The following is a 14202-nucleotide window of genomic DNA, read 5'->3' on the forward strand; positions in this document are numbered from 1 at the left end:
TCTGTCCTTTGCAATAAAATCTTGGTTCTCTTAGAGTCTGGGGAAATCACCGTCATGAATTCTCTCCCAGCTTTGAGTATTTAACCCCTGTCTTTCTCTCTCGAGCCTTGAGAGTACAGGTTCCAATCGTAAACTGTGAGCGGTTGCTTTGGTGTCCCTGAGGGCACCTCCACAGGTCTCGAGATGGGAGAGCGAGACCAAAAACTGAGGCAATGTGCGCAAGGTGACAGCAAATTAGAAGTCCGGCTGAGGTCAGTACCGGGTCTTCTGTGACGGGGTCTGGTGCCATCTGATCTGGCTTTTGGATTATCTGATGAGGTTGGCTCTTCTGCACCAGGGAGGAGAGCTGGGCGGTGCTTGGCTTTGCTGCCTCGCTGGTTTCAAGGGCAGTGGGCAAGGACCGGCTCTGGGAACAGACATCATAGAAACCAAAGAATGTGCCTTCAGTGAAGTCCAGCTTGGAAGGCACCAGATGGACGCTCCGAATGATGCTGAATCCACTGGACTGAGGCAGGGACTCCGTGAGCCAAGGTTAGCCAAGTGCTGTAAGAAAGAACTCCGTGAGCCCTCTGGCCAAATGCTATAGAAATGCTTTGCTGCCTCACGTCACGGAACACTGCCACTGGTGGATTTGATCTCTGCTCTGTGGCGTTGTCCAGGGCATCAGGCTCCTTCCCTTGGACTCTTTCCTCTCCAACACATAGCCTGCAACGCCCGTGTCCAAGGTGAATAGGGAACCAGTGGGGAGGTGAGGCCGGTCAGGGGCAGAGCTCGGGCTAGAGCAGGCATGCCCCACTCCGAGGCCAGGGGCTGGTATTTCTACCACACTGTCCTGCCTCTCTGATCCTGTATGCTCCTCTCTGGAAGGGGAGCCATATGGCCTGCTCTACCCATCCTCGGTATCGTGATTGCAAGGACTGGAATATGTTTTATAAATGGGAGCGGCCTGCAGATATAAGCATGGCTGTAGGTTCTTTGCTAAATGACAGCTAAGCATCCTGCTGACCCCAACCTGGAGTCCTTTCTCTCTGGGCCCTGGAAATAGATGACGTATCTGAGAAACATCGTACACGAATGGAAGGACAGTTGCAATGTGACCACAGAGGACACGGTCAATGTCACCGTGAGTCTGAGGACAGGCAGCATCGCTCCCAGGCAATGCTGGTGAACCCGTGCTATGCATGCATTCTGACACCTCTCCCAGCTCCTCCCGCCTGCAGTCCCCGAGCTTACATCTGCAAGGTCAGTTGTTGACCTTGAGCCTGGACGACAGCACCATTGGATCTTGGCAGGGTGGTTGATTGGCCGGGGCCTGCCATTTGGAATCCAAGAAATCTGGATTCACATCTTGGTTCAAGTGCCTAGTGAGCTCACTTTCCTCATCTATAAAATGGGGAGAATGACTTAGAGGGCTGTTTTAAGAACACAATGAGCTCATTATGAAAACTGCTTAGCAGTTGAAAAGAGGCAGCACTCAGGAAAGCTGCGGTTATTTTCATGCCAAATCCAATGTGCTGGTGATGCGTTCTGGGCACTGGCAGAAGGGTTGAGTCAGACCTTCACCTTGTGGCTTCCCTGGTGGCCCCATTTTAGTGAGCGGCCTTTTGCGTCAGTGTCCCTGCCCATCCCAATCCTTTCCCTGAATCTTCGCCGGCTCAGCGGAGGGAGGCCCAAAGACTCCATCTGGTGAGGCCAGATCCCCAGCCGCCACTGCCACCCGAAGGCCCATTGACAGGATTCCTGGGCTAGGCTCTACCATCTTGACTGCCCAGGCAGTGGAGTCTGAAATCTAAAGCTTTCTGTGGCCTCTTTACCCTCTGGCTCGTCCTAACCTCACTGACATAATCTACAGCACTTCCGAGTCTCACTACAACTATGACGAGTTTCTGCCTCAGCCCATCCGACCTAAAGCAGAGCCAGAGGCCAGAGCTTAGAGATGCTCCCGGTGCAGGAGTGAGGGTGAGAGGAGGGTGAGACAGGGACGAAGGACGGCCAACGTGGGCTGTGCTGTTCGGGTCCTCCTGTGGACAACTGTGGCTTAGTCCCACCGGGGCCCCGTGAGAAGGCACGCTGAACGTGCTTCCTTCCGTGAAAGGAGAGGAACCTGGGGCATTCATCCATTCATTCCTGTCCTTCCTCGGTGGAGGGTCCCCAGGCCTGTCCTACCTCCCACTTGGAAAATGTCCTTGTGTGAGATGGGAGTGGCTTCCCAGGCTCTGAGGAAAGGCCTGAGGCAGAAAAGCGGAGAGGCTGAGAGGTGAGCTTGCAGAAGAGCCCGTGACCCTGCTACTGCGCTGACGTCAGGGACCAGGGAAGGCGCTAGAATGTCTGCTGAGGCCATGTCCCTTAGCAGGCTGTTTCCCACTCCTAGCCTTTTTTGCGCTAACAGTTGCCCTGTGCCTTACTAACGGGCGAGGTGCCAATGTCACCATCCCGTCTGAAGGAGCCTCCCTGTGGTCACTCCTTCCCATGATCCCATGATATGTGTCTTTCCATCAGCCTTCTCTGGCAGCCTGGCCAGTGTGGCCTAAAGCCCACCAGCTCGTGCATGTGTCCTGGTGTTGGATCTGTTCAAACAAGACCAGTACCAGACCGGGGCTGGGCTCATTGCAGAGAAAGAGGGTCAAAGGTCAACGCCAGTCCAGAAAGCAGGCCCAAAATGCTAAAGCTTTGGTTGCTTATCAGGTGTCAGGGTAGAAGGTGTCAGAGTCGGACACAGCAGGCCGGGTAAGCAACGAGCTGGAGAACCAGGCAGCAGGACTTGGGTGCTTGGGACGACGCAGCAGGCCCCCTGTGATTTCCGCACACAGTGGCGGGCTGGCAGGAGGCTCTCCCGGGAAAGGACAAGTTTCACCTCCTGGTCCTGCTTGGCCATGTCAAGGGCACTTCCGTGTATGTGGGTTCCACTCCCACGATGGCCACACCGATGATGTCATGAAAGTGTGGGAGAAGCGGTGACTTCCATACACATCCCCGCGAAGATGGCATTTCCACCGGAGGTCGCTCATTCCGAAACCCTACCGGCGATGCGACCGTAGGACTTGGAAGGAGGTTCTTTTCGTGTTCCGGTGCAAAGGCAACACAGCCTGCGTGGCCCCTGGAATTCGGGAGACTCTGGAATGCGGAACAGCTGGGCAGTACCGTCTGTGGACCACGGTTTTCCAAGCCGCCGGTGAGGGCAGCCACTTCTCTATGCGACCAGCTCGGCAGGACCGGCTCGCCTGCACACGGTGTGAGTCACCTCCGGTCCGTGGGCAGGAGCTGGGGCTGCAGGTGTTTCCTCCTCCCGGTCCCTGGCTCCATTGTCCGCACTGCGGGAGAGGCATTAGGTCAGCGGGAGCTGGCGGAGTGGTGTGTCTGTGGGCAGAGAAGACGTGACCTTTTACCTTAATGGGTCTTTTCTAGCAATAAATAACCTCTTGGCTTGCATTGTTTCTACCGTCAGGTTCTGCCGTTCTGACAGCGGAATGTGAAAGGTGGAAGGCATGTCGGGCTTACTCCCGACGGTGACCAACTGTAGCGTGTTCATTAGATTCAGTCGTCTCGGTGGGTCCCAGACGACAAGGTTCTAAATTAAACGTTCCATTTTCATTCTGATCCCCCTAAATAAAGCACAACAGTGTGGTGTTGAAGTTCCCCAACCTTCCCCTGCCTCAGTTTTCCTCCTCTGTGTAATGGGTACAACGATATCGCTTACTGGCAGGATTTCAGGTTCCGTTTTCAGGCTAGGAAAGCCCACATTGGGAATTCGTGTGCCAGTTCACATCTTTGATATTCTTCTCGCTTACCTTTTTGTCAGAAAGATTTGTGGATTAAACGCAAAGCAAAATCAGCCCGTTGCGGTGAAAAAGGGAACAGAAATGGGTGGAAGAAACTAGAAGGAATAGATCCGCCGTGGACCGGAGCCACAATGATTGGAGTAAGTGAGCAATGAGTTTGCCCTTACTGTCCTTGCAGCTAAGGCAGTGGGGGGACACACTGGGTGACATGCATTTCACCTCCCGATTGCCCCATCAATTACACATTCGTTTGCAGACGTACATTCTTGGGGGCAGGGAAGGGGGACTAGATGCAGTAGGAGTTTATAATGTGTGTCCTTTAAGAATAAATGGCTTCGGGTGCAGTTTACCGTGTCTGTATGTCCAGCTTTACTAACGAGAACCTGCTAAAGGCGTGAATCTTCTGCGAATCCTCCAGAAGATCCCAGAACGTTGCCTTTAGCCGCTGAATGTCTAAGAGGAAATCACAGTGTGAATGAAAGAGAAATGGGAATCTTAGCTGTCTCTCACAATGAGCAAAGGTATCCTTAAATTGTGGATTTCCTTCTCTCCTTCTGCCCCAACCTCTTCCTTGGAGCAGCCACCTGACCCAAGGCACAGGACCTCACCTGCCTTGGCTTCCTGCTCAGGTAACTGAGTTCCCTCATGTTTGTTCCAAGTATTGATCAGCCAGGCAGATGTTTACTGTTTATTTCCCTCGTGTGCAGGATGGTCCGAGGGAGTGGAAGGAACGTGCCGTTTGCCGACTGCCTCCTACATGCCACACGCTTTCTGGGACACTTTATTTTATTTAAATTCCATTAGCCAACATACAGAACATCATTAGTTTCTGATGTCGTGTTTAGTGATTCATCAGTTGCATAGAACACCCAGTGCTCATCACACCACCAGCCCTCCTTAACGCCCTTCCCCCGGTTACCCCATCCTTCCACCCACCTCCCCTCCAGCAACCCTCAGTTTGTTTTCTGGGACACTTTATACGCATCATGGCATTTATGGAAATCATACCAGGTAGTTACTATGATTTCCGATTTATAGATGAAAGCATTCCAAGCTCCGAGATGTTCCACAACTCCATCAAGGTCACACAGCTATTTCCAGAGCAGAGCCAGAGCTCGAAACCACCAATCGATCGATTGATTCATGCATCGATTTAGCTAGGGCTATCTTCCTCGCCAGGTGCTGCGGATACATGGTTTGCTAAGAACTGATTCCTGTGGGAGAAGGAAGGGAAAACTGAGGGGGGGGGTAAACAGAGGGGGAAATGAACCACGAGAGACTATGGACTCTGGGAAACAAACCAAGGGTTTTAGAGGGGAGGGGGCTGGGGGATGGGCTAGCCCAGTGTTGGGTAGTAAGGAGGGCACGTATTGCATGGAGCCCTGGGTGTTATATGCAAACAATGAATCATGGAACACGACACCAAAAACTAATGATGTACTGTATGGTGACTAACAGACCGTATTAAAAAAAACAAAAACAAAAACTGATTCCTGCCTCCAGGACACCCAGAGTCTGGTTGGGAAGGCACTTTCCTGCCCCGTGTCTAGCGGTCTTGACATAATCAATCTCCAGCCTTGCCATCAAACACACGTATCATACGATGGACATGAAGCCACTTACATTCCCCTTGAACGCTCTTGGCATTTAGATTAAGTGGGAAGAAAGGGTTAAGGAGAGAGCGATATCGGGGGTCAAATGATAGCATGATATCCCTCCTTTCCAGAGATGTCCGCTGTGCCAGCCTTTTGGAACTTCTAGGCGGAGTTAGGAAGTGGAATCTGACCCCAAGCAATTTCTTGCAGCAAGTATCTCGGCCCAGGAGTCAGTGAGATTCCCCGGCAGTGGGTCATGGTTGGGGCTGCAGGTGTCTTTTTCTGTAAGGAGCTTGCTTCTAAGAAGCTCAGTAAACCTAGAATTTTTAGGAGATTTAGGGTTTTGCCAGCTTGCAAATGTGGCTCCCGGGCACGTTCCCCGGAGGAAGGGCTTTGAGAACAGTGAACACTGTGTTTATGTCCTGTCTCCCCGAGGGGCTGCCTTCTTTAAATAAATCTGCGTTCTGTGGTCTCTTAACACTGTCGTGATGGGCTTTCCTTTTGCCGCATTTGAGACCCAGGCCGGAGGCTGAAAACCTGGGGCAGGAGCTTCTCAGCAGCTTGGATGAGACAACTAATTTCGCCAGAGGGAAGGATAAGTCCACTGGGGGCAGGAAGGGGCATTACAACGCTGCTTTCGTGACTGTGTGAACCTTGAGACCTAGGAGCCCCCCGGGGTCAGGAGCCCGCTGCTTCTCCGATGGCTTGTCTGCTCCCTGGATGGTTTTGGTCGTGACAAGCTCTTCTCTTACTTCGGTGCCATTTGCCCCCGTGTAGATGTCACCATGGGACCCGAGTTCTTCCTTCTGTCCCCCAACAGGAGGAGTCTGCTTTCTCTCATCCAGGCCATGCCTGCAGAGATTCTGAGACTGAGGTGATGTCCCTGCTCATTATCCCATGTTTGTCTCTGAAGGACGTGGTGTTTTCAGTCTCTTCACTATCTGATTGAGTGAGCACCGTTCTAAGGGTGACAGCCAGATGAATGAGCTGTCTATTAAGTGAGGGCAATCCTCTTACACACTGGGTCTGGTGTGACCTGAGAGCCCCTCCTGAGAACTTGTGGGCAGTTCTTGTAAACTGCTGTCTGAATAAAGAGATCGGAATTGTGCGGTTACGGGGCTCCTGCGCTATGTGCCGGGGACGCGGTGTTGGACACAGCAGAGCAAGCCAGCCTCTCGCGCAGCTTAGAGCCTGCTCCGTCCGGACCTAGCCCTGTGCTGCACTCGGATGGAAGTTCTTTGCTGCCTTAGGACTGGGCTTTCGGGTGGAGAGCGATGCTTTTTCAAGCCCAACTCTGATGCTCCTGGAAGGGTGTGCGAGTGGAGTGCAGTCTTTAGCCTCTGCTGAGCTGGGTCTGCTGTGTGGACAAAACACCTCTCACGCACCTGGGGCCTGCTCCAGTCTCTCCTCTGCTCACTGCTTAGAAGGCCTTGATGGTCAGGTGGTAGATACACTTCTTTCTGGAGAAGCTCTTGAACCCATACCTAGGGGAATTTAGTTTATGATGATGCTTCTACCATCCCTGGAAAATTCTCTCTGTGTCTCTGTCTTTGTTCCTGCCTCTGCCTCTGTCTCTCTCTGTTTCTCTTTCTCTTTCTTTTTCTCTCTGTCTGTCTCTCTCTTCCTTTTTCTCTCTCTGTCTCTCTCCCAATTCGGTAAATTTTAAAAGTTAATTCATGTAACCCTTAATTCATTAACCCTTGCGAAATGATAGTTCTCAGTGTGGAGGGGGAGGGCAGAGCCTCCGTCCAAAATTGGGAAGATAGTCTCCAAGGGACCACATGTGTGGAAAGTCCCTGGACAAGAGACTTTGGTTGGATACAACCGTGCTCCGTCTTTCAAATGCCTGATATTTATGGTGTTTTCCATTTACATATCCTGCTGGATTTCTCCCTCCTTGGCTGGGAGACAGTCTCCGCCCCTAGCCTGTGTCCCCAGGAGAGGCTGCTGCCTGGGGCTCTCGACAGAGCAAGTCCTCTGCTGTCTCTTTAAACCACACGTCAGGGTCTGACCTGCTGGGGCGATGGTGTGCGTGAGCAGGAACTGGATTTGAATCCATACTGGTTGCGTGACAACTTCGAGAAAAATCACTTCTCTGAGTTTGTTTCCACTTTAAAGGATGATGTGGGGACAGAGCGGACACTCCATGAATTAAACAGAAAATAAGGCGAGGCAGTTAGGGCCTGCTTGCCTGTGTTCCTAGGTCTGGTCATGTATTCGGTTAACGTGTAAGAGCCGGGAGGCCACAGAACGGGCTCCGTGCGAGGTGTGGACATACAGCCGGGGGGCAAACACATATGAAGTCCCTGTTGTCACGGAGCTTAATTTCTAGAAGTCATACACGTAAGTACAACAGCAGTGAGTCAGATGGAAATACGAGTTCTGGGGAAAGAGAAGAGTATGGAGGTTGGGGAGGGCTTGTGTGTGTGTGTGCACAGGTTTGCACACGTGGAGTGCACGTATGTGTTTAGTGGGGCAGTGAGGGAGAGTCTCATGGAGCAGATGATGTTGGGAGGTTGCCTGAAGGAAGTGAGAAAGCCGGCCGTGTGCGTGTGTGTGCACGCACGTGTGCAAGAGCATTCCAGGCAAAGGCTCTGCAGTGGGAGAGTGCTGGGGTCGAAGAACTGCAGACAGGCCAGTGCACCTGCATTGTCCTGAGATGGGCTGGCGTTCCGAGCAGTATCGACGGACAGATCACTCTGGGCTTCCAAGGCCACTGTCATGTCTCGGGCTTTGCTCTAAGCCAGAAGGCAAGCTTGGAGGGTTTGGGCCGGTGGAATGAGGTGATGTGACTCGGCATTTTACGAAGGTCGCTCTACACCTCTTTGGGGGTATAAGACTGTCTCAAGGAGCCAAGGGCTGGGGACGCAGGGCCCGTGGCTACGTTTCCAAGGCCCACGCTGTTCAGGGTGATCCAACGGGATCACCATCCAAGCCAGGCTTTTGAGGAGAGACAGCCAAACAGTAGCAATGAGAGTAGGACCCAGGTCCCATTTCCAGAAGGGCCTCACTCTGTGCTGGCATGGTAAGCAGTAGGAAAGGAGAAGTCCTGAGGCTGAAGGGCCCCAGCAAGCCAGAGGAGCCGACAGGACAGTAGAAATAGTGTGGGCTTGCCCTTCACTCCCAACGATAGGGGATTCGTAATGGAAAGTACGTTAGTGAAGAGACATCTCTACACTGGAGACTGAACATTCCAGAGAACGGTGGTGGTTCCTGCGGAATCTGGGTGGGGACTGGACTCATGGGCCCGAAGCCTTCCCTCCCTGTCCCCCATATTCCTATCCCCCCACCCCAGTGTACATTTGCAAGAGGCGAGAAGCAAGAGGGTTTGTGGTGGTTGACATAAGGTTTTGGGCAGCCGAGGGGGACACAGAAACAGAAGAGACAGCCTGCCATGTCCTGCTGCCCCTGGGCAGGATTTGAACCTCTTACGGAGCAGGGGATTGGAGCGAAGGTGGCAGTTTCCCTGGAGGCGTCTAGGAGCCTGGGTCTCCAGCCATGGGAACACATCCGCTAGGAACACCTCCTTGCGTGCCCTCCTAAAGCCGGGGGAGACTGCCACCTGCTGGCTGACATGAGTATTTTACCCTGAGGCTCAGCTTTGGACAACTATCAATTTGAGAGAAAGAAATGTGTGGTTGACATTTTCTCCAGGCTGGGTGCTGTCCATTTTTCTCTTTCAAAGCATCACAACTTCTCATCAGGTTGTATTTTCTTCATTCTAACACTTAGGGATACTCAGAAAAATAAAGCAGCTCGACCAAGATCGTTCAGTAGTTGGAAAACGGGATTCAAGCGCAGCTCTGCCTGCAAAGATGGTTACTTTAAAGAAGTTATGATCCCATTGGCTTTGCAAACTGGAAAGTGTTATGAGGGAACCAGCGTAAGGCGCGTGTCCTTGTGTACCGAATGGAAGAATGGATAAAGGAAGAAGTATGCCCATAGATGCTCCTCGAGGCACTTGGCCTAAGGGGTCAGAAGATCTAAGGTTGCAGTCCTAGCTCCGGCACTTCAAGGTCAAGTGAGCCTCAGAGAAGTCATTCGCTGCTCTGAAACAGTTCCTTACCTGAAGCTGCAAACGTACTGGGCTAACGTGGGAGCTGCTCATTTTGACTGTGTGTGTGGGTGGGTGTGTGTGTGTGTTTCTGAGACACACTGAAAGCTGTTTTCCAGTCTTGGTGAGGTTGGAGTGATTCTCAAGAGGAGACCCCTTTCCTGCTTCCTTCCTGAGCTTTATTTTTTTTTTATAATAATACTTTTTTATTATATTATGTTAGCCACCATACAGTACATCCTTAGTTTTTGATGTAACGTTTCATGATTCATTACTTGCGTATAACACCCAGTGCACCAGGCAATACGTGCTCTCCTTAATAGAGCTTTAAATTCGCTTGTGGGACTGGCAGTGGAGGGAGGAGGACAAGGGGAGGGAGCCCTCTGCTGGCCATAAGTATACCACACCCGCCCAAATCCTGGTGGCTTTGCGGGGCAGGGCACCTGTGAGGCCATCCAGCACCCCACTGAGGCCAGAGGACAAGGTAGCAGGAGCAAATGCCTTTCTTGTATGGGAGGGGGCCTTCCAAAGAGCAACGCTGATTTCGTCACTCCTGCCCTAAACACCATCGGCAACTCTCAGCTGCACTCAGAGGACATAAAGCCTTCGGGGCAAGCCCCCGGCCCCCCACCACCTTCACCCTCTGCGTTCTGCCATAGCCTCGCCTTGGCATTAATTCTATTCTAATCACAGTAACCTCCAAGGAGCTTCCCTGATTGCCCCCCTCCCCCAATCCAAAGTCCGAGGAGCAACGCCTAGTCCTATGGGACCCTATAGCCCCCCGGGTTCCTGAGGCTTATGGGGCCTTGACTTCAGCTCCACACACCCCTACTGAGCCGCATCTAGAAGACACTCCCTGCAGGAACTGAGAGCAGTTCCGGAACTGGGGTGTGGACGTGGAGCAGCTCTCTGGGACCCCAAGTCCTATGGGTTTTCCTTCCAAACGTCTCTCAGAACCGTATGCCCCATCTCCATGACCCCATAGCCACTCAAACTCCATCACCTTGCCCTTGCGCCCCTGCGGCCCCTCCCGTCTTGCAGGCCGCAGCACAAAGATGGTTTAGAGAAAAGATATGATCATAATCGTCCCCTGCTTAAAATTCCTTAGTAGCTTCCCACTGCATTTAGGAAAAAAGATAAAAATCCTCATCCTGGACCAAAAGAACCTGCAAGATGGGATTCCTAGCTTGCTTTCTGCACAGTCTGGCCATCTCAGGGCCTCTAGAGATCCTGCCTTCTTCCCTGGTTAATGCCTGCTTATCGTTTAGGTCACGATTCAGATGTCCTTTCTCAGGGAGCCCTTCCCGGTCAGGGTCAGGTCCTCGTTAGATATTCTCGGAGTGTCTTGGCTTTGTTCCCCAAGCCTACCCTGTTTGCTTGTCTGCTGTGGTGGTTGTTGCCGGCCTGCCCTGGCATGGAAGCTGCTCGAGAGACCAGGGCCCGTGGTTATTTTGGTCATATAGTGCTGGGCCTGTGGGGGGTATTCAGTACTGACTTTTAAGCAGAAAGCAGAAAGAGAATCTTGGGGGAGAAGAGAGAGCCAATCAGCACAACCCACCAGGGGCCGCCACCCTGTACTTGGCGTTGGGAGCAAATGGCATGGGAGGGGCAGGCTGAGAGAGGGAGACGGTGGGATGGATTGTCTCAAAGGGCAGGGATGTGTGGGCAGACACTGTGGTGGCCGTGGGGCAGCCAGCCTCCTTGGCTCTTTGATTTGCATTCCTTGTTCAAGGCTAGAAGTCCCTCTGCAGGTGTCCAGTGGGCAGAGTTCAAGTTAGGTGCCCCCGCTCCCACGGGGAGGAGGAGAGAATATTTTCCCCTGTGGCTTCCACGGTCGGAGGCCTGAGTGCAGTGAAAACAGCGGTGCCCAGGATCCCGGAGAGCAGGCCTGTCTGTCAGGGTCCCCGGGAGAGGCAGGGGTAGGGGGACTGTTTCTGAAGGTGCAGGCAGGGTGGGGGAGAGCCACAAGGCTTCGCACGGCCCCGGGTCCGGCAGCAGCTGTGGTGCAGGGACCATCCTTGGGCCTGAAGGGGCTCGAGGGGGGACAGCTATCTGACACCTGGAGAGACCGCTGAGTGGGGTCGGTCAATGGACAGGTGCTGTGCCTCTCCTAGGAGGGAAACTGTCAGCCCCTTGGTGATGCTACAGTGGTGGGGCTGGAAAATAAGATCCCTGACCCCCACCCCCATCCCCCAGTCTCCTGCTTTCAGTGTCCCAGCACTTCCCATTCTGATAGCCAGCCAGAAACCTGAGGGCATGGGGTCCCCTGATAGAATTCATGCGGGGTGGCCTCGAAGGGTACAAGCAGGGAGAAGGGAGGGGAACAGTTGGAGGAAGGGCAAAGGGAAGGCCAGACTCCCTGGGAATTCATTCTTAGTGGATAGGTGGTAGTGGAGAATTGCGGGAGCCCTTTCAGGATGGAGGCGTTTGCTTGGACAAAGCCAGAGTCAGCCCCTGAAGGCCATGTTAGGACTGGTGAGCTCATGCGTGGACCGGGATGTGGGCAGCACTGAGCGTGTTGGCTCAGGCCCTCCGGCCTGCCCATCCCCACATGGGGGCGTCTGCAAGCTTCCCAGGGCCAAGGTTAAGGACTCCTGTGTGATGGGGAATTTGACTCCAGCGTGGCTTCTGGGAAGTACCTCACCCGCCTCATTACCTCTGTATTTGCGGGGAGGGGACAGCGGTGGGGCGCAGAGCCTCCCAAGGGAGCCGTCAGCAGAGGGTTAAGCCTCCCGCTCGAGGCTTGGTTGTTACAGGGAGCCCGTTTGTTCGGGTTTACACAGCCAGGCGAGTGTTGCTATGGCAGAACTGCGGGCGACGAGTCTTATGATCTGGGACAGCCGATTGTGTATATAACGTGACAGCATTTATTAAAGCAAGATAAACTCAGCAGCTGAGGATCTGGCCTGAGCCATAAATTCTTCTCGGCCTCATGTCTGAGCCATCACATTCCATTTGAATGAGGCCTATCAGCCCAAACATTTTCATTAAATAAGTCCCTTTGCTGAAAATCCCCTAGAGAACCAACTAGGAATTGCTCCCCACCCCCACCTTCCCCCAACGCACCCTGTGTTCAAAGACAAATGTGTAATGTGTGGTTCTAACTGGATATTCGACCTTCCCCGAGTACAAACAGATCTGCTGTGCTGGGCAGTGAGTTCCCTCCATCACTAGATGCATTCAGGCTGAGGCTGGGGGACACGGGGTGGGAGGGGGAGATCTTAACAGACATTCCTTCTAGTTCTAAGATCTTGGGATTGTAGGAAAGATCCAGCTGGACTTCCCCGCACTCCATCATTCCCTAACTCACGGCACACATGGCCCCAGGGAAGGAGGGATTTTCATCAGGGTCCCGAGGGAGAGCAAGAACACTGGGGCCGGAGACCTGAGTTGAAATCCCAGTTCTATGATTACTTGGGTGGGTGGCCGCGGGCAAGTCACTGCACTCCTGTGAACCCCGGCCTGCCATGTATAAAGCCACCGTAGAGACAGCTAGTCCTTACTGGCATTTACTCTACACCAGGAACCACGTTAAGGGCCTCGTCTGGATGACATTTATTTTTTCCGCAGAAATGCTATGCAGTTAAGAAGCGTGAGTATTGGGAAACTGAGGCACAGAGAGGTTAGGGAACTAGGGGATGGTGGAGCCAAGATCTGAACTCAGGTAGTCTGCCTCTGGGCATGTTAATTCTTGCTGGATGACAACTATTTCCTCATCTACATCATGGAATTTCTAGAAGAGGGGTATAAAAGCATCTCTGAAACCATAAGCTCTTAGTCTTGAAAATACTGAGCAAGAAGCTGAATCTCAAGTGGTAACTTTTTCCAACCTCGTTCAACTTTGTTCAAAAAAGTGCTTTCTTTCCCAGCCTGTAGGCCCTCTTCCCTTCTTCCCTTCCTCCTCACTGTTCCTTCCAGGCCTTCTTCCTTCTGTTCAAATACATTGGCTTTGGTGGAATTCAGGCTCAACAATGAAAGGCAAAAACAACAGCCAAATTTAAAAGTACTTGTGCTTTTATTTAAAAAAAAAAATACAATCAGGTACTGTCCAGATGTGTTTTGGAAAGGAAGATCTCTTTAAAAATTCTTAGTTTTCATCGTCATTATAATTATATTAATAATATTAATCATATCCTTAAAATCGAAACAGTATTGCTTTTCTGGTTTTTGTTGCATGAAATGTAAAAAAAAAAAAGGGGGGGGGAGGGTGGGGACGGCCTCCCATGACAGACACCGAATCATCACGAACAAAAATAATGATACTTATACAGCTTTGTGTAAAATACAGCTGGTTCTACCACAAACTACCACTGTACAGCCTACCCCTCTCCCATTCCCAGAGCCACCCAAGAGAAGGACAACCACCGTGACGCCGTCCCTGGAAGATGTTTGCCGATTCAAACAACGAAACAGACACCTGTGGAGACTGTCGTCTTTGGTGCGAAGGAAGGACTCGCAGGGTCGGTGAGGCAGTGCTCCTGCCATCGGCCCGGTGATCCACGGTCAGCTTCATCTCCTGCCAGATACCCGGGTGTGGCTTGATGGTTGGACGGGTTGTATTGAGACTTTGGTAAAATCTGCTTCTTCCTCTGGGCCCTACTCCTCTCCCAGCCAGTTAGTTGGTCCCGGAATTTACGCCCGCTTGCGCCTGCCTTCGAGATTTCGGAAGTTGCTGGGTCTCAACTTCATCTCCGCAAACTGGATGGAATATTCGTGGCCCTTCCAGTGGAACCAGTTAACGCCCTGTGAAAAAGAGAAGACCTCCAGATTGGTT

General features: G+C 52.4%; 1 protein-coding gene across 10 annotated transcripts in view; it reads right to left on the reverse strand.

The window, feature by feature from the left end:
- Window positions 1-13424: 13424 nt before the first annotated feature.
- Window positions 13425-14202, reverse strand: part of TNC (tenascin C) — a 92026-nt gene continuing 91248 nt past the window's right edge. For all 10 annotated transcript variants that reach the window (XM_057313713.1, XM_057313714.1, XM_057313717.1 and 7 more), the window contains one exon: window positions 13425-14171. In XM_057313713.1, the coding sequence (XP_057169696.1) occupies window positions 14061-14171 (111 nt within the window). In that variant the 3' untranslated portion in view covers window positions 13425-14060. The remainder of the gene's footprint in view (window positions 14172-14202) is intronic.

This window comes from Ursus arctos, unplaced genomic scaffold (assembly GCF_023065955.2).
Source record: "Ursus arctos isolate Adak ecotype North America unplaced genomic scaffold, UrsArc2.0 scaffold_18, whole genome shotgun sequence".
Taxonomy (NCBI): domain Eukaryota; kingdom Metazoa; phylum Chordata; class Mammalia; order Carnivora; family Ursidae; genus Ursus; species Ursus arctos.